At 53.9% G+C, this 19,428-nt stretch overlaps 2 protein-coding genes across 4 annotated transcripts in view; one reads left to right on the top strand and one right to left on the bottom strand.

Moving 5' to 3' along the window:
* Positions 1–1,909: 1,909 nt before the first annotated feature.
* Cdk5r1 (cyclin-dependent kinase 5 regulatory subunit 1) lies at positions 1,910–5,974 on the top strand. 2 transcript variants are annotated; one of them, NM_001439477.1, is given in 2 exon segments: positions 1,910–1,995; positions 2,205–5,974. In NM_001439477.1, a coding segment is annotated over 1 exon segment (924 nt). In that variant the 5' UTR covers positions 1,910–1,995; positions 2,205–2,347; the 3' UTR covers positions 3,272–5,974.
* A 1,065-nt stretch (positions 5,975–7,039) lies between these two features.
* Myo1d (myosin ID) overlaps positions 7,040–19,428 on the bottom strand; it is a 276,692-nt gene continuing 264,303 nt past the window's right edge. For both annotated transcript variants that reach the window (XM_087569948.1, NM_012983.2), the window contains 1 exon segment: positions 7,040–9,298. In XM_087569948.1, coding sequence (XP_087426074.1) covers positions 9,142–9,298 — 157 coding nt within the window. In that variant the 3' untranslated portion in view covers positions 7,040–9,141.

A 19,428-nucleotide genomic window follows, 5' to 3' on the forward strand; every position in this document is an offset into this window, starting at 1 on the left:
GGAAAAGGCCAATGAACTCCAGGATGCATTGTAAAAGCTGGAATTCAGTTGCAGGCAACAGCAGGTTCAGGTTTTTTCTAATGGGTGGATTGCAGCCTTCAGAGGCCTGTGTATAATTAGGGAAGTAGAACACATTTAACTTTTGCTTAATCCTAGAATTCGAAGGGGACCATAAACATGAAGTCAGCTCAGAGGCTGGTTTTTAGCGGTTGCCTTCCCAGGTAGAAGCATTGGGCCAGGGGGTCTGAAAGACCCTAGGAAGACGACTTACAGCTTAACTATGATGAAAAGGAAGAGACCCAGGGCAGCTCCATTGGAAGAGCAGCTAGGGCTGTTAAGTCGGACCCATGAGGCTTGGTTTCAACGTCAGTGTTGAGGGCGCTCTTGGAGAGGTTTTTCTTTGGAGCTGGTGTGGTGGCTCATGCCTGAATGCCAACAGTGAACACTGAGGCAGGAAAATGGCAAGGTGCTGGCAGCCTGTGTTTCAAGGAGAGGTTCTAAGTCATGGACTAATTTCGAGCAGGAAGGGGTTAACGAAAGCTCCTGCTAGCAGTTGTTAGAAAGACTGTGTGGCACCTGCCCTCATTCCCCCAAGTAATTATTCTCCCCCTTCCCGGTGTGAGTTGAAGCCTCGATCTCCCCATAGCCTGCTCTACTACTGGATCTGGACCATACTCCAGAACTGTGAGCTAACACTTCATTATTTTATTTATAGGTTACCCAGTGTCAGGTGCTGTGTTCTAGTAATAGCCAGCAACCATTTGTTCTATGAGAAACATTGTTAGGGAGGGGCCACAGCGAAGCTAGTCCCCCCTCCCCCCCACCCCTCCCCCCCCCGCCCCGGTACAGCGCAAGGCATTTTCCATTCTGATCACCCCATCCCTAAATCTTTCTGCTCGTGTTGGCTGAGAAGTCTTTGGGTACAAAAAGAAACTGGCACTTTCTAACTTGGAAGTACTTCACCTAATGACCTCAACAAGATTCTTGTTTTGGGTAGTTTGCTCAACCGTTGCAGGTGTTGTCAGGAATTCTCTTAGGTTCGGAGTTGGGAGTCTGAGTTAAGATACAGGTTGGCTTGTTTGACAGTATGGGTCTCCAGAACCAGTCCGAAATGAGTGACTTGTAAATAAGCAGTGGCCTTTGTGAAGGATATGGAGGCTGCTTGTGAACTATGCGTCGCTAGTCAGAACCAGATTTATTTATTTACGTATTTAATTTTGCAATTTTACTGTCATCAAATTTTAAAACGGGCAAATGAGAGACTGGCCTGAAGGCGCAGCAGCTTTGATTTTTGACAGCTGTCCTGACGGGATCTCTAGGCCGCCCTCGCCCTTCTGGCCTGGCTTTCTAGAGTCATGATGGGTGCCGGGCCTTTACGCCGATGCGGGATGCGGCTTTCCCTTGTGGGAGCCCCGGCCAGCTCCACAACGCCCGCAGCCTCCGCTGAGGGGGCCGCGGCGGGAACAAAGGCAGCACGTGTCTGGGCGGGGCCGCCCTCCGCCCCGCCCGCTCGCCCGTTCGCCCGCACGCCCAGCGAGCTCCGCTGCGCGGCTCCGGGGCTCAGGAGGCCGGGCTGCGCCGCGCGGCGCCGGCGGCTTCCAGGTGGAGACCGGGCTTCGCGCGTTCCCGCCGCCCGCGCTGCGACCCGTATGGGGCGCGCCCACTAGAGGCGCCATTGTGCGCCGCTCGCGCTGAAGATGCGAGTGCGGCGAGACTGAGCGGGCTTGTGGACCGCGCGCGCAATCTGGAGAGGCAGCTTGGGGGGCGCTCGCCGGGGCGGGGCGGGGCGGGGCCGGCGGGTGCGCGGCGGAGACGCAGGCGGGGGCCGGGCGGGGGCGGGGCCGCGGCGCCTGCAGAACCTTGGACAGAAGCTGAGAGCCGCCGCCGCCGCCGCGCCGAGCCGCGCCGAGCCGCGCCGAGCCCCGGGGCCGCGGCGCGCATTGCGGAGGGTCTGGGACGCAGCGGCTGCGCCTGCCGCGGGGAGCCTGCCTGCGGGTAAGCCTCCGCGGACCGGGGCCGTGTGCGCGGCCTGGTTGGACGCCTGCGGCGGCGGCCGCTGCGGCGCTTGGCTGGTGCCGCAGTGGAAGCATAGGCTGGGGCTCCACGGGGCCGCAGCCCGGGGGGCTCGGGCCTCGGAAGTGCGGGCGGAGGGGCGCGGCGCGGAGCCCCGCCCGGGGCTGAGAACCATCTTGTTTTCCACGCAGATCCGCAGGGCTACACGCGTCGTGTCCCGGGAGCGCCTCCTTTCTCTCTGCGGCCGCTACAGGCTTGGTAAGCCTTTTTCTCCCTCCGGCCGGCAGGCTGGGCGCGCAGGGGTGCCGGCCCCTGCCGGGCGCGCAGTGGCACCATGGGCACGGTGCTGTCCCTGTCCCCCAGCTATCGAAAGGCCACACTGTTTGAGGATGGCGCGGCCACCGTGGGCCACTACACGGCCGTGCAGAACAGCAAGAACGCCAAGGACAAGAACCTGAAGCGGCACTCCATCATCTCGGTACTGCCTTGGAAGAGGATCGTGGCGGTGTCAGCGAAGAAGAAGAACTCCAAGAAGGCGCAGCCCAACAGCAGCTACCAGAGCAACATCGCGCACCTCAACAATGAGAACCTGAAGAAGTCGCTGTCGTGTGCCAACCTGTCCACGTTCGCCCAGCCCCCGCCGGCCCAGCCGCCCGCACCCCCAGCCAGCCAGCTTTCTGGCTCCCAGACTGGGGTCTCCTCTTCTGTCAAGAAGGCCCCGCACCCTGCCATCACCTCCGCAGGAACACCCAAACGGGTCATCGTCCAGGCGTCCACTAGTGAGCTGCTGCGCTGCCTGGGTGAGTTTCTCTGCCGCCGGTGCTACCGCCTGAAGCACTTGTCCCCAACGGACCCCGTGCTCTGGCTGCGCAGCGTGGACCGCTCCCTGCTTCTGCAGGGATGGCAGGACCAGGGTTTCATCACACCGGCCAATGTGGTCTTCCTCTACATGCTCTGCAGGGATGTTATCTCCTCTGAGGTGGGCTCGGACCACGAGCTCCAGGCTGTCCTGCTGACCTGTCTGTACCTCTCCTATTCCTACATGGGCAATGAAATCTCCTACCCGCTCAAGCCCTTCCTGGTGGAGAGCTGCAAGGAAGCCTTTTGGGACCGTTGCCTCTCAGTTATCAACCTCATGAGCTCCAAGATGCTGCAGATCAATGCTGACCCACACTATTTCACACAAGTGTTCTCTGACTTGAAGAATGAGAGTGGTCAGGAGGACAAGAAGCGACTCCTCCTGGGGCTCGATCGGTGAGCCCCTGTAGCTGGTATCCTGGCTCAAGGATTCCATTCGTTTTTAAAATTTATTATTAAAGAATCAAGTTTTGTGTACAGTATGTGTCTAGCAGAGCCACCAAGGGCCTCTTCCCACGTTCTTTCCTTGGGTTTTTTTTTTAGCCCTTTCAAGAACTCTGGGGACTTTCGAACTGATGAACCTTGTGGGAACCCAGAAGATGCATTCAGAGCCACCTCGGCTGCTGACCACTCTCTTTCCGGGGCTCAAGGGACTGACTCGTCTACGTCACCTGTACCCACGATGGATCCAGGGTAGATGAGGCTTCCCGCTGTCCCATGATCTGAGCTGAGCCCCGAGGCTGGTGGCCCAGGAGGAACCAGCCCTTTTCTGGGTATTGTTTCATTCTCTCAAAGGCTCCTGCAGCCAGCCGTTCTGGTGTGGCAAGATCTCCACTGCCCCGGGGCATCAGTGAAGGCGCCTGGGAGTGGGTCTGGTGCAAAGATTGTTGGTGACTGTTGGCCGCGCACGGCCCTGGTCTGCTGCTTGCTGTTCAGAGAGAAGGGCTTTCTTTCCTTTCCTGGCAGGATGGAGCTCCCTCCCCGTCCTTTTGTCTGTGCTCCACCTTAGCACTGGTTAATAAGCTGGTTTGCTCATTAGATTCCTCTCCCACTTTGGGTCCCAGCTAAGGGATGAGGTGAAGCCAGGGGCAGCTCCTCTCCTGAGTGAGCTTTTCATTTGAACGACACACTTCAGTCACCCTGTGTAAAAAGCCAGGACAGCGCCAGGGACCCACTAGCAATGCTGCCTCCTGGGCAGGTGGGTGTCTATGCCTGAGATCAAGTTGGTGCCCACTTACATGCTAAGGCCTCTTGCTGGTGCACATGATACTTGTCCTACATCCCTGGGGAAAGTCGAGATGGGGTGAAATGGCATTGCTGTCTCCCACCCCGTCCCTAGTTAATTTTAAGCCGTTTCCAGGCAGTTCAGTTTCTCCTGGTGAGGAGGCTTTGCTCTGTGCAACCTACTGAGACAGCTGCATTTGGGGACAATTACAGGGTTCGAGTGTGACTGCCGATCAGTTTGGAAGCTTGGTGACTGTCCAGCTGATCACTTCCAGCTGCTGGGTGTGGTGCCCACCCATCCCTGTCGGCTACATAACACTCTGGACTTTAATGGTTTTTCGTTCTAATTTTCCCAGACTGGTAGCTTGGGGTTTGGAAGCGGTCCAAGAAAAGGGAGCCAGTCTTCCTCCATGGCCCTCCCTCCAGCTTTGGGGAACAAAGAGCAATGTGAAGATGCTACCGAGGGCCTCCTCTTCCTTTCCTGCTTCCCTAGGGGGTGCTGGGGCTGGGGCCACAGTGGGGAAGGCAGAGGTTATCTTGCATAGGATTAGGTTCTAGGTGGCTGCCAACTTCTTGCACAAGCACTACTGGAAAATCACACAAAGAGAAAGCTGTGAAATTGAGGTCTCAATTGCAGAGGCCTGGAATAGAGCCTTTCAGAGGTGGGGAAGAGGACCTGACTGGACTAGAGGGCCTTTCCCCAGTCCCTCATCCGGGTTCCTAGAGAGTGGATCCTGGGCCCTCAGATGATGACATGGAGCTGGAAAGCCCTGCAAGGCCTGCTGACTACAGGCCTCGCTGCAGCCTCTCTGGGCCAGCTTCCTGCAGCCCATCCTCAGATCCTGGAGCCCCCCCCCCGGGGGGGGCAGTTGGAGGAAGAAGAGCTTCAGATGTGCAGTCCAACAGGGGGGTACTCGTTTGTAGCCTGCAGAGCCGCTGAAGCGGGCCTGAAGCTGTTCCTCCGAGCTGCAGTAACAGGATTCCAGCCTCGTTGACTGTTTCCTTCTCTTTGTACCTAATTTTTTTTTAAAAAAACAAAAATTTGTTTTTTGAGAAGGTGCATATTTCAGGAGTGGTCGGCGACTGAGGAAAGAGCTCCATCATTCCATTGTGAGGCCCGTGCCCTCTCTCTTTGCTCTGGTATCCAGGACTGTGTGAAGGAACAACTGCTAGACTTAAGTGTTCGAGCAAAGAACCCGTCTGACATGCTGCTATGAAGACACTTTTAGAACAAACACACACAAAATAGAAAAGAAAAAAAAAACAAGAAAAATGTGAAAAAAAATCTACAAAAACCCCCTTTTATTCTTGTTGCTTTTACAGTGGAACTGTGCATGCGAACCAGGAGCATTTTGTGTCTTAAGAAAAATAACCTTAGAGCAGATGGCCGTGAGAATCCCACGTGCTGAGAACAAGCCGCAGGAGCGGAGTTCACGATTGGATTTTTCTCTCTCCTTACGACCATGAAGGGTTGATCCATCCTTCCGTGCAGTTATTAGAATTTAGTTTTGTCCCAGCAGTGTTAAACTTGCAATGAGGAGAAAATGTGCCATCCCCTGCCCGGACTTACCCATAGCTGTACGTCGATCGATACTGCTGTACACACATGTGATGGTTTTGGTTTTGTTTTGTTTTGTTTTTTTTTTTTTAAGTGAGATTTCTTCTGTAGCTATTCTTTGACCAAACTGTGGATACTGTTAATATTAATTTATATTTGTCTCATTTTGTATGTATGTATGGCGTGTTTGTGAGTATGTCTGGTTTATAATCTGACGAGACTCATGAAGCTCTGTTTGGCTGTAATTTAATTCCCCTTCCCTTATTTTTATTTATTTTTGTACTGTGCTGATTCAATAAAATGCACTGACCATCCAGCACATACTCTTTGTGGCCTGCCATTTGGGAACACAGTGGGGGCACCTTCAATGGATGATTTGTGTGTGGAGATCGGGTTGCAGGTGGAAGGGGGCAGAGTTAGGGGAAAAGACCGAACAGACTTAAGTGATTAAAACAGCACAAGGGGAAGTCGGCTGTGACTTAGTGGTTTGACAGGTTCTCCCTGGGGCCTTCCTATGCGGGGTCACAAGACAGACAGCCCGAGCCACAGAGGGCCAGTCAGCTTTAGGGATGCCTGGTTGGCCACATAAGTCCTTCTTGGACTTTGGGCCTTAGACCGTTGTCCTCACCCCAAGGCTACCGCTCCCACTTTCCCCTGGGCCTGCCTTGCTCAGCATCTACTGCCCCAAGGCCAGCAAGGACAGACAGGTTTCCTGGTGTGCCAAAGGTTAGCTTTAAAGGAATCCGGGTTTCCCCTCTACCTACCACTGCTACCTCAGCTTCTGTGTCTGGTCGCTGGGAAGAGGGCAGCAGGAATCAGTTCTCTGGCTGGCCCTGCACCCATTGTTGGGAGCCCTGTGATTAGGGCTCCTCACCTTGTCCAGGCTGGTCCCATGGACTGGCAAGACCCTGCAGTGTTGAGCACTTGGGTGCTAGGGCTCCTGTTCCTGGAAGAGGCTGTGCTGGCCCAACAGCTTCCAGGGGGATCTGTGCCTTCCTTTGTGTGTTTAGTTCAGAAACACGTCCCTTAGAATTCTACAGTGGGGGGTTAGGGATTTAGCTCAGTGGTAGAGCACTTGCCTAGCAAGCGCAAGGCCCTGGGTTCGGTCCCCAGCTCCGAAAAAAAGAAAAAAAAAAAAAAAAGAGAATTCTACAGTGGGGCTTGAGAAGGGCGGGCCAGAGTTCCTAGACTGGATTCTGAGGTTGCCTCTTGCTTCCCTCACATGGCTTGCTTCTTGCTCCCTAATTTTTCTGTTCAAAAGCCTTGGGCAAGTCCCCCCCCCCCCCATTTTACATAGTCTGTGCTTAATTCTCCTAGCTTCTGGAATGGTAGTTGACTAAGCTAAAATGTCACTGTTTCTCAATGATAAACAGAACACCTTTAAAATAAGATTTAATGCTTTATTGCTCTTGATGGTAAATCAAAATATGCTTTAGAAATAAAGTTAATTTAATGGAAAATAGGAATATATGCACCAAACCATAAACTGCATTTCATGAACTCAAGAGACCCCTACTCCATGCATACAATCACTGTGTCCTCTCCCGAGCTCTTACTGTGATCATCCACACCTCTAATTCCAGGTCCTTCAGTGGCCACACGCTGACTTTTAGGACATAAGAAAGTGCTCGTGGACAGGGCAGCCCTCAGTGGGAGGTGCTGGCCTGGGCCAGGGGTCCCAGACTACATCAGAGGGTGGGAGGGGAGCCATCCCTTCTGACCCGCGACTCTTTTGGCATAACTGCTTTGGTGTGTATGAACACACTTAGCATGTCTAGTGTAACGCAACACGCTGGGGCGGTAAGTGGGGTGGGAAGGTGAAGTTCCAGTCACGTGGTTCCAGTCACGTGGTTCCAGTCACGTGGTTCCGTCAGGTCCGCACAACTGGCAGCTCACCAGGCTTGGGGGATGAGAACGCCTCTCGAGGGCAGCATGGCAACAGGAGTTTTGTTGCAAACTGCCTGCAGTGTAAACGTCCCTGTCCCCACAGCTCTGCAAAAGGGTTAGGAGACCAGGTGCTGGAACCACCGTGGCCAGCCAGGTGACTCCCTCAGGCCCGGGCCAAGGCACAGGAGGTAGCGCATAGGCACTTGGTGGGTTAGGGTGGCAGGGTGAGAATTAGGGAGCAGAGTCGGGTCAAAAGTGAAGAAAATGTGAGCCTGGCTCTGAAAGCGCTGTGGCTCGCTCGCCTCCTACAAACCTCTCGCCTCTTGCAAACTTTCCGTGTTGGGCTTCCCCACAGCAAGCCTGTGCCACCCAGAGGCCTTACCAGCTGAGGCTGGGAGCAGGGGTCTCAGGAAGGCCTCTGAAGCAGATGCCCTTCCTCCTGGGCAGACACTGGCAAATGGGCAGCACTTTCCCAGGAGGGGGCTCGGGGGCCAGGCTCCGGCAGGCAGATTATGTGGCTTAGGTGGGGACCCTGGCCTGGCCTGCAGTGCCAGGACTCCCCGATCTTAGCTGCAGCTTTGTCTAACCCACACTGCTGGGTCCTGTGTGCTTTGGCTCTCTCAGAGTTCCGGGTCTCCAGTGAGGAGGAGGCGCAGCCAGAGGGTTAGGGGGAATGGGCACTCCAAGCACGGCCTGCTCCTTGTACCTCCTCACTAGGTCCTGACACTGTGCTTACAGCAGAGGGGACAGCAGATTAGCAACCTGGCAATCTGCAGGAAAGAAGGTTAAGATGACCATGGATGTGGGCTGTGAGTTAAGCAAACTGGTCCTTGGAGTAGCAGCAGGGTGTCTCCATGAGAGAAGTGGTTAGAAAGTCCAGGGCTAGAACCTTGGTGGCAAAAGCTCTCCCAGGGACAGGCTCTGGGAAGGAGGGATCCTGGTTGATCGAGGCTGAGGGATGGGCTCCGCAGATGTACCCGCTCACCCAGTGGCTTTGGCTGGCTGCTGGGGGCGGGGCTTGTGCTGAGGGGCTCTGAGCTAGGTTCTAAGGGCTGCAATCATGTTGTGGAAGGAGGCATCAGGTAGGGGTCACAAAGCAGGGCCAATCCCTCTGCCCACGGATGCTGGATCCAAACCTCTAAGATAATGTGGCTTTGGATCCAGAAACTGCGTCCTGGGCTCCGGGCCTCTCATCCCTCTGCTGGGGTCAGCAGTGGCCACTGCACTCCTGCCAACTACAGGAGCCATCCAGTCGCTTGGGGTGGGAAGTGGTCTAGCTGTCAGCCCAGCAGGCTGAAGAGGGTCTTTGGTTTCCTGAGCAGGGAGTATGGAAAGTTGAGAGAGCAGAGGCAGGGCAGAGGCAGAAAGCCAGGTAGGACAGGTCATGAGCAGGGCCACAGAAAAGGCAGAGGAGTCCTGCCCAGCGGAGGCCCTTGCAAGCTGATTTCTAGTGGCATTAGAGGGCAAACAGCGATTAGCCGAGCTCCTGGGATGTTGAGCGAGGTGGAACAGATGTGGGGATGGCGAGGCCGAGGACCTGGCCTGCTGTGTGCCAGGCCCAGGCTCTTGCTCCCCTGGGCCAGGCCTCCGGTGTGCAGCAGTCAATTCCCGGGCACACTGAGGATGAAGCCGGAGCGGTTCTTGGTGAAGTCAGGCTGTGGCTGGTTAAGCCGGGTCTCCACGGATACGGTGCATTTCTTCCCATGCAGGCTGCACTGCACCGGGTTGGTGACGTTCACTTGAAGGTGGCGCTTCTCACTGCAAGAGTGGAAAAGACAGGCCAGGCAGCCAGTGAGTGGGCAGAGAGTGCTGTGGTTTCCTGGGCAACCCCCAGGGCCCTGCCATTTGCCAGGCTCCTGTAGGGTGGTAGTTTCAGGGTTCAACCTGCTTTCTTCCCAGGTGAACACAGCAGTTGGAGGGGCCCAGAGGAAAGGAGAGCAGAGGGTGGTCCTGATTTGTGTGCTGTGGCCACAGGCGCTGATGAGGCAGAAGGACTGTTCACTCCAGGAGACCCTGTGTGCCCATGGGCCAGGGAGGCGGACGTGGTTGAGCCATTTGCCACAAGAACTGGCTGGACTGATTCATCTGGGCTTTGGGTGTCCCAGGAGAAAGAGTGTCAGGGCTCTGAATCATGACAATTATCTCTGATTACCAACAGGGAGATTAGGATTCCCCCATCCCCTCAAGGAAATGTCTGCCTTGAATCCACCTAGCGATTTGCCATGGAGCCTGGCTGTCAAAAGTGGGTCTGAGATAGAAAGTGAATAAATACATTAATTAATGACAAAAGGGATCCAAGGCTGAATGCTGGGGTGCAGCAGGCCTGCAATCCCAGTTACATAGGTAGTCGAGTTAGGAGGACAGTAGTGCAAGGCTCACTGGGCTACAGAGTGAGTTTATAGCTAGCCTGAGCAAGCTAAGAAGGGGAGAGGACTGGAGATAGGGTAGCTCAGTGGTAAAGCACCTGCTTCGTGTGTGTGTGTGTGTGTGTGTGTGTGTGTGTGTGTGTGTGTGCGAGTGCTAGGATTCAATCACTAGAGCTACCCAATCAAAGCAGGTCTGAGCCGACCCCACCCTGTGAAGGCTGTTCCCACAGAGCACAGATGGTCCCCACGCCTGGCTGCCACAGAATAATAGGAGGGTGGATGGTATCTCACTTCCTATCCACCAGGAGAGCCACAGGAATGGGTTTGAATCCCGAGGAAGCCCACTTGGTGCTGACTGGTGTGCCGTGCTCTCCCTGCCGTGGAAATGGGAGCCCCCCAACCCCCCAGCAGTGCACATTGTCCTCGGTGTACTTGGCTGCAGCTTAGTCTAAAAACTGAGAAACTCGTAAGTAGGCTGGCGCCTAGCGTGCGCGCACACACGACAGCCTGCTCCGGCACTGCCCCTCAGCTGTGTTACATCAGTTGGGAGGAGAGAGGGAGTTGTTGTTTTAGGAGCTTCCAGTTAGGATGGGCTCCTTCGCTGTTGCTGCGAGGGCTGCATGTTAGGGAACAGGCTGGGTCTCAACCCGCTGGTCTCCTCAGGCTAAGGGAGCTCCCAGCCGACTGATGATGAGTCCTGAATGGCAGTGTAGGAAGCCAGGGGTTGAGCCCAGCTCGTGCCAAGCCCCGCCCAGCTAAACAAGAGTTCCCTGTCTATGCGGGAGCACTGGCTGGTCCAGAAGACCCAGTCGCTGAGGCAGATTATCAGGCTGCATGATGACGACGACAGCACGGGCCCCAAGGCCTGGCGTCCAGGGACACTCGGTGGCTCATCCCATAGAAGGCCCCAGAATTGGAGAGGCTGAGATGCTGATTCCTCCCTGCCTCAACAGCCAGCGAACAGAACAGGAGAGACCTGTGCGCGTTAAGTACCAAACACTTAATGTCTCGTCAGCCACAGCTAGAACCTGGGCTCAGACGGTTATTTTTAACTAGAGTTGGACAGAAATAGCGGAGCCCATCAGAGGCAGTGACTCAGGCTCTTTCCCATTCCCCCGGGAGTCAGGTGAGATACGTGGCCCCCGGCTGCAGCAGCTTCCGTGTGGCTTCACACTGGCCAAGGCAGGGCCAGCTCTACGGGTGCTGCTGAACAAGATGGTTCCCAAGCCTGGTCAGCCTCCCTGCCTCTCCTGTCACCCCTGGACTTTTGGTCCTGATCTACTTAAGTCCTTTGGGGGCCAGGAAAGGAGCGGGCTGGAAGGCACTGTCCTGCCCTCCTCCTCTCGCTGGGGCAGGATGCACACTGGGTTCTCTCAGACTCCCTGGGAATGGCTCCTACAGGGGCTCCTTCAGTGCCATCTTGAGAAAGCACCATGCAGTCAGCGGTGTGCCGCGTGTCCCCATGCTGCTGTGGGCCCTGCTGATAGAAGCCTTCTCTGCCAAGTCTTGGCCAGAGTGTCACCAGCCATGGCTTTCCTTTTCTTTTGGGTGTTTGAGGAACTGCCCTAATTTTGGTCTGGGCCTGGGAGAGGCAGGAAGAGCATCCCAGGAATTGGCAGGACTTTATCTGGAAAGCAGAGCTTTGGTGTCCCAGGGATAAAAAGGCACAGACTTGCCTGCTCTCCTTCTTTCCCCTCTGTCCCAGTCAGCCAGTCAGTCTGAGCAGTGGAGGAAATGCTGCCTGGGACAGGAACAGATAGGAGGGGAGCAGGGGACAGAACTGCTTCTCAGGAACTTCAGAGCACAGGGCCTCCCATACCTGGGGAGGCCCACACACAAGTTAGGGCCACTGAGATTGGCCTCCCTCCCTCCCTCCCTCCCTCCCTCCCTCCCTCCCTCCCTCCCTCCCTCCCTCCCTCCCTCCCTCCCAGAGGATGCTGATGTTGAAGGAATGTCTGTTAGGAGGAAGGCAGGGAACCAGGGAATTGGGTTGTTCTGCACTGTGATGCAGAGGGCTCTGGGCCTGTGCTGGTCGCCTTTCTCTGGCCTGTGTTGCCTCTCCATCTGCCAAGGAGGAGCTCTCTCTCTGACCCAGGAAAGTGCTGGGCCTCCTCTCCCTCTCATGGGCAGTGTTGGGCATCAGCCTGCCCCGGGGAGCTTGCTTGGAATGACTGTGTCCTGGTCCTCTGGTGACATGGGAGGTAGTCACAGAGAGGCAGAGTACAAACATAAGAAGCTTTTCCTCACTGCCACACCCAGCTATGCTCCTGGGCTGCCCCTTTCCCCTCCCTCCCCTCAGCTGCAGATTCTGTCTGTGTCAAACACTGAGCTCCCGATTCCTAGCATTACTCTCGATGGAGTAAGAAGCAATTAGGACGTATCAGGAAAGAAAGGATGCCATTCCTCCCTCCACATCCCTCCCTCTTCTGTCTTCTGAGATGAGATCTCACTATATATAGGTCAGGCTGACCTTGAACTCGTGCCTCAGCTTCCTGATGCTGGAGTTACAGGCATGAGCCACTGTCCTCCACTCTCTGTCCTGGATTCCTGGGTAGGGCACTCTAAGCCTCTGATTCATTTTGGATCTTTAAATTCAAGTCTAGGGCTACAGGCCTGGATTCCAGTCCTATTGGCTCTTGGGTTTGGGCAAGCCCCTGTGAGAGGTCGCTTATAGTCATAAAGTATACGTGAGAATCTATTCTTCACTACTCTGTGGTGAGGACAGGTGAAGAGTAATTTCATCACCACCACTACCACCACCACTACCACCACCACCCCCCTGCCACCTGCATCCAGCTTTCACCCAGTATTTACCTCAGTGCACTGAGCCCCAGAAACAGAAAAAATAAGTGGACGGTTGGAGAGAGGGTCTTTTCCGTCCTCTTGGTCTGCAGTTGGAGACCAGGGCACAAGCTATTTAGAAGGATGTGAGCTCTGTGTGTGGGAGTGGACACTATCCAGAGGGAGGTTCACGTCTTCAGTCGAGTGCAGGCGAGCCACTTTAGACTTGGCTTGCGCTCTCTGCCCTCGTCACATAGCTCAGAAGGCCCATGAACTGTCCGGCCGCTTGTGTTCTGAACGGCCCCTGCCTGATGACGTATGCCCTGGGCACTCTCAGCTCTGTTCCAACCTGACAGTGCGGGGCTCTCACGCCATTCGCATGGATGTGCTTTCCGTGTTTGCCTACAGGTGCTGGAGAGTGAGGGGTCTCGGGGGCTTGAGCACTGTGCCTGGAGGTCCAGGGGGCTCCCGGTGCAAACGGGCAGTTCTAGCTAGGTCATTGTTTCTGGGCTTGCTGGGTCAGCGTGCCCTCACAGTCTTCGGTCCCTCACACTGCAGACAGGACAGCCCCTCCTGGCACTTTATCTATAGCTACTCTTGCCTCATAATGAGGGGAGCATTGTGCTCAACTGTCCATGGTCCTCCTAGGCCCAAAACACCCACTCAAGACACTCATTCCAGAGGCAAAGTAACCACATGGCTGTGGAATGGAGGAGTCCCAGGAGGCAGGCAGCTCCTTAGAAAAAAGGGACTTGGTGTTGTCACTGTGAGAAATGGGATATCTGTCCCCAGGCTCCAGGTGTTTTCTTTTTTTTTTTTTCCCTTGGCACAGCCCTGAATGACCCAGTGTCCAGCCATTTTTGGGAGGTTGCCGTAGGGTTTAGGAAGAAGTGGGGATTGACAGAGCAGCTGTGGAGGCCACTGCTTGCCACGCCCACACTGCACAAAGGGAGAGAGCCTGGCTGTACTGTCACAGTCCCTTAGCATACCAAGCAATCAGACGTGTCTGGCCCAGCAGTTCTACCCCCAGGGGTTCATCAGACAAGACCTTTGTACATCGGATTTCACAGCAGAAGTATTTCCCAAAGGCAGAGGCAGCCTACTTGTTCATCAGTGGTTGAAAGTGTGGCAGATCTATTCACTGGGATATTACGGTCCAATGCAGTAAAGTATCAATACAGGGTAATAAACTTTGTAGGAAGCCAGTTACAACAGGCCACATATTCTGAGACTCCAACAGGGACAGAGTAGCTGTTGCAAGGGGCATCGGAGGGGCGGGGGTGGTAGGCTGCTTAGGGTTCCTTTTGGAGTGGTAGAAGTAGACAGAGGTGGTGGCCGTATGACACTGTCCACGGTAGACACGATGTTCAGTGTGTACCTCCCTACAGTAGGGTGTAGAGGACAGGAAGGAGAAAACAGGGAAGTACTTTCTTTTTTTTTTTTTTTTTTTTTTTTTTTTTTATTTTGGTTGTTTATTTTGAGATAGGGTTTCTCTGTGTGTCCCTGGCTGTGCTACTACCGCCCAGCCTCAGGGGATGCTCTTACTTTAAGTTCAGCTAAAATGACTGAAGTGCAATAAGACGAACATGTTGGCTCACAGAGTGAGACCTTGTCTCAAAACAACAACGAAACCAGCCAGAGGCTTTTCGGGGCCTGGAGCTGGGGCAATCCCAGCAGGCACGGGAGACTGGGTGCTGTGGGGCAGAGTAGGGACCCAACTCTGTCCTGAGCCCCAGCACACACTGGGGTCTTTATAGAGTCAGAGTTCTCCCCTCATTTTAACAGAGAACGGAGATGGAGACAGGGTGTCTCCCTCTGATGGTGTGCCAAGCCAAGTGACAGCTGCTGAGGGAGGCTGGCTGTGGGGGGAGGGGCCTTTACTCCCCAGATTCTGTTACGGATTTAGTGGCTCAGCAAATTGTGGTATTTGGGGACTTTCATCTCCTGTCATCTGTTCTCAGCCATCATTGCAGGCAAATGGCTCTTTTCCAGTTCCTCCCTTTCTCACTTAGACTCCCCTCTTCTGCTCATTAGAGGCTGCTGGGGTGTGAGAAGACACGGTCCCAGTGCTAGCTGGGTACCCAGAGGCACTGCACACAAAGGGACATCCACATATGTTCAGGAGCTGAATCAGGCTGAGAGAATATCCCTCCTTGGTCAGGACCCTGGTCACCTGGGAAATGCCGTCTCCAGACTGAAGCCAACCGGAGAAAGTGACCCAGGAGGTTGCAGGTCTCCTGGCTTGGCCAGTGTGGAAGGGAGGTGCATTCCTGGGACTTTTGGGAGGGACAGAAGTGCCCCTGAGAAGCTAGTGTGTACGCTCTACTGTCTGGTCACAGGATATGGGCTGGAGAGAGATGCTCACAAAGAGATGAAAGCTATCTCCCATGTGGTGCGAGGACCCCAGAGCCACACCCCACTGGATGTCACTTGCTCTTGCTCACACCGAGGTCTGGAGCTCTTTTCTGTGTTGTTTCAGGAAGCAGCCCCCCTCCCCCTGCTGATGCTGACTCTCGGAGCACAGCTCTTTCAAAACCCTGCTGGGGAAACGCTGCTTCTGTTTTGGTCAGGGTTGCACCACAGCTGGCTTCTAGAGCGAGCTGAGGCGTCTGGCTCCTGTGTGTGTTAGGGACAGAGGTGCCACACTTCCTGCAGTTGCTCTCAACCTCCCTGATACGTCTACCCTTTCACACAGCTCCTCATGTGGTGGTGACCCCTAACCATAAAATTGTTTTCATCGTTACTTCATTAACTGTAATTTTGCTGCTGTTATGAACTGCAATGTAAATATTTTTGGAGAGAGATTTGCCAAAGCGGTCTTCAGGTTGAGAACCTCTAGCGAGCGCATGCCAGAGAACCAGGCCTTACATCGTATGCTGGGCATGGACCACACCGAAGAGGCCTGGTCATGGTGGCTGAGTGAACGTCCCCAGGGAGGGGGCATCTGGGCTGAGTCTCAAGGATGAACAGGGCTCTTGCAAGAGTCTTCCTGGCTTCATTTTCTCATTCTTAATCATTACTGCATGTTCATCAGAGTTTGTATTTACCACAGAGTATAATATCCACCCGTGTGGTTTTAATGACAGATAATAATGTAATCATTGTCCCCATTCAAGCATGAGGTTCTAGCACATTCTTAGCCACTTCTGAGAAATCCCTCACTACTCCACAGGCAACTGGGTCTTCACGTGAGGAAGGGGGAGCACATGCTCTTGGCGTCAACCCTTGTCAAACCTGTCAAGAGTGCAGTCTAGACACTCCTCACACACCGACGGGTGGGAGTAGCTCAGCTTTCTCCGCCTCCACTGCCTACGCAGACCACAGCCAGTTCTCCAGACTGCTCTGTCTCAGCCTCTCCTACTGACCACTGTGGCCCGACTGGTTTCTGTCTTCTCTGCCCCACACCCTGCTTGCTTCACACACATTCTGCATGTGTACATCCTCTGTGCTGTGAGCAGAGTCGGAACAGGCACCCAGGGGCTGGCCTCTCCCTGTCATTCACTCTCCCTTCCCCTCGTTCCTGCCAGGTCATGAGCTCTGAGGTATCCGCGCAGACTGGAGTGTGGAGCTCTGCTATGCTTTTCCTAGTACCCGACAGCCCAGCAAGCCTGCCTCCTGCATGCAGCTCAGTGCTTTGGGGCTCTACAGAGCATGGGAACCACAGTGGGACGTTAAAGGAACAAAAAGACAGCCTCCCGGTGGCAGGGCTAAGGGAGGGTCCTGCAGCAAGAGTGGAAGGCCAGGCTGGGGCCCTCAAGGTGCAGGTCTAGAGGGACTGGCTCAAAGTTAAACAAAGTGGTTCAGTAGGAAAGTGCTTGCTGCTGAGCCTGACAACCTGAGTTCAGTTCCCAGAATCTACACGGTAGAAGGAGAGAACTGACTTCTTTAACATGCACATAGATGTGAAACTATATACAAATAGTTCACTTTTAAAAAATTACACAACCACATAGAATAGTCACAGATAACCTTGAATAAACGAATGCAATAAATTATTGAAGTAGATAAGCGGGTTAAAGACGTCTCTCAGACGGACCTGAAAAACACAACCACAAGCTCCTTAAAGAGACACAGAGGGGAGGGGGGAGGGAGAGGGGGGAGGGAGAGGGGGGAGGGAGAGGGGGATGTTGGCCTGGAAACCTCGAAAGGGAATAATATTTGCTGGGGTTCACCTGTATTCATGTTTCAGACCCGAACTACTTCTATCAAAGTTCTCAAATTAAATATACAACTTGCAGATAGCCCACAAGAAATATTCATACTATCTATCTAGTCTACTTTCTTGCATGTGTGTATGTGTATGTATGTGGTACATAGTATGTACACATGTGTGTGTGGATGCCTGTGCCTGTGGGCCTGTGTGCCTGGAGACCAAAAGAAGCCATCAGGTGTCCAGCTCTGCTGCCCTCTACTTCATTCCGAGTTGAGGTCTGTCTGTCACATAACCCGAAGATAGGCAATGCTCCTGCCTCCACCCATAAGAGCAAGTAAGAAGTTAGATATGTGTAACCATGTCCGCTTTCTTAGAGGGATGCTGGGAATCTGGATACCGGTCCCCATGACTGCACAAAATGTGCTCTTACCTACTGAGCACCTCTCTAGCCCTCTACACTGATTTAAAAAAAAAAAGTCACAATGGTTGGGTTAGAGGGAAAGCGCAGTGGTTAGAGGTCTGGCTGGTCTTCTATGAGAAGACCCACATGGCAGTTCACAACTCTCTGTAACCCCAGTTCCAGAGGACCCAGTGGTTTCTTCTGATCTCTATAGGCACCAGAAACACCTGTGATGCACAGACATATAATATTGGTAAAAGGAAATCTATAATTTAAAAATGTAATCAAATCTAATAAAGATGCTAGGAATTGTACTAATTAACACAATGTCTTGACCCCAAACATGTGTTTAGAGATAAGCACTCTACCCCTAGGCTGCACCCAGCCAAAAGTGGCACCTTGACTGGAGAGACACACAGCTTGCTCTCTCTCTCTCTCTCCATCATGTAGGAGATGGTGAGAAAGCCGCCCTCACCAGACCCCCCAATTGCTGACTCTGAGCTGGACATGGTGGGAGTTGTGAGAACACACACTTCTGTCGTCCCTTAGCCCTTCACTCTGAGAGTAGCAGAGTACTAGAGCAGTGTAAACATTGGCTCTTGACAGCCTCACGACAGCAGGCACGTTCCACTTCAGAAACAGGGCCTGGAGTCACAGAACAGAGGCAGGACTCAAACATAGTGACCCAGGCTGGAGTCTTAACCTCTGAACATGAGGTCACTATCATCTGTGCCTGAACAGTGGGCCCTGGGTACTGTCCATGTCTTACCAAAAGTGCCCACTATAGTGTCTGACACACCAGTGTCTGTGGACTGATTATTTTTAATGACATGATTAAGAGAGCAGGTGCAGCTAACCAAACTATGAGACAGTAACCGGAAGATGAGACCAGGCTGGGAAGATGGTGGTGGGGGAGCCATCAGATCCAGGTGTGGGCCTACAAGTGGCCAGAGGAGGTGTGCGTGCACGTCTGGCACCTTGCTCTGTACAAGGGGATGTTTATGTGTAGTGTGATTAAGAGGCACAAGGAACACTCACTATTCAAGGGGTCTGTTTTGAGCATTGGAGGGCCCTTCTGTAAAGCATATCTACTTGCTCTGTAAACCTTAATGCCAAGAAATGCCTCATTTTAAAGGAGATTCTAAGGGAGATAAAAATATCTGGGAGGACAGAGAACAAGCGAATGGGTAGATTTTCCCCAGCAGCAAGGTCGAGTAAGGGTCTCACAGATGCCAGGCAAGTACCCCATCACTGGTCATTTTACACAGCAGGACTGATGGGGCTTGAAACATGACATCAATGACTATGTCGTTCTTATGTCCTGAGTTGACGGAGGTGAGTGGACCCCGGTTCTCTCTAAATTTCTCAGTGCTACAGAGTGTTGTAGATATTTCCAGTGGTCACTAGGCTTGGCAGCATGTTAGGGTCTTGGGGCAGGGGCAGGAAATCATCCATTTATTAAGGGCTTATCCGGCAGTAGGCACTGCGCTAAACACTGTACATGCGTCATCTCATGTAATCCCTCCCAAAGCTGTCATGAGGGCCTGCCATCACCTTCCCTTTATAGAGGAGGAAGTTACAGAAGCTCGTGTCAAGTAACTTCTCAAGCTGGGAACGGCACGGCTGGAGTATCAGCTCTCCAGACACTTCCAACCACCCTTCTGTCCGTTTGCACTTGAGTGCTCTTAGCCTTGGGCAGAGCCTGGCCCAGGCCCCAGTGAGTCACAGGGAAAAGAAAGCACTTAAGTCTGTGGCTGGGGTTGGACACTGACCTGCAGCCATGACCCTGCAGTGGCCCACTTACCTCTCCTCCTTTCTCTGCTGGGTGTTATTCCTTCCAAACCTCAGCTTCTACCTGGCCAGAAGACAAAGGCTTCCAGGCCGGTGCAGGCTGTCAGAAGGGGCACTCTCCTGGTGTGTGGAGAGCTTGTGTGCAGTTTCTGATTTCCTAGGGTGGCTTTCCTCCCTTTTCAGTGCTGGGACTGAACCAAGGCCCTTGCATGCTAGGCAAGGCCTCTGTACCGAGCTCCACATCCAGCCCCTCAGGACACATTGTCTTCCCAGGTAGAGTGCTGGGGAAAATGGCTGCTCTGTAGATATTCCTGGGCAGTTTGTCAACTAAGAGGTAAAGGCTTCTGCTCCATGTGCACCCCAGCAGCCCTGCTCTGCCCCAGCAAGGTGGATGAAG

The sequence above is a fragment of the Rattus norvegicus genome, chromosome 10, assembly GCF_021556685.1.
Source record: "Rattus norvegicus strain SHRSP/BbbUtx chromosome 10, alternate assembly SHRSP_T2T, whole genome shotgun sequence".
NCBI lineage: Eukaryota > Metazoa > Chordata > Mammalia > Rodentia > Muridae > Rattus > Rattus norvegicus.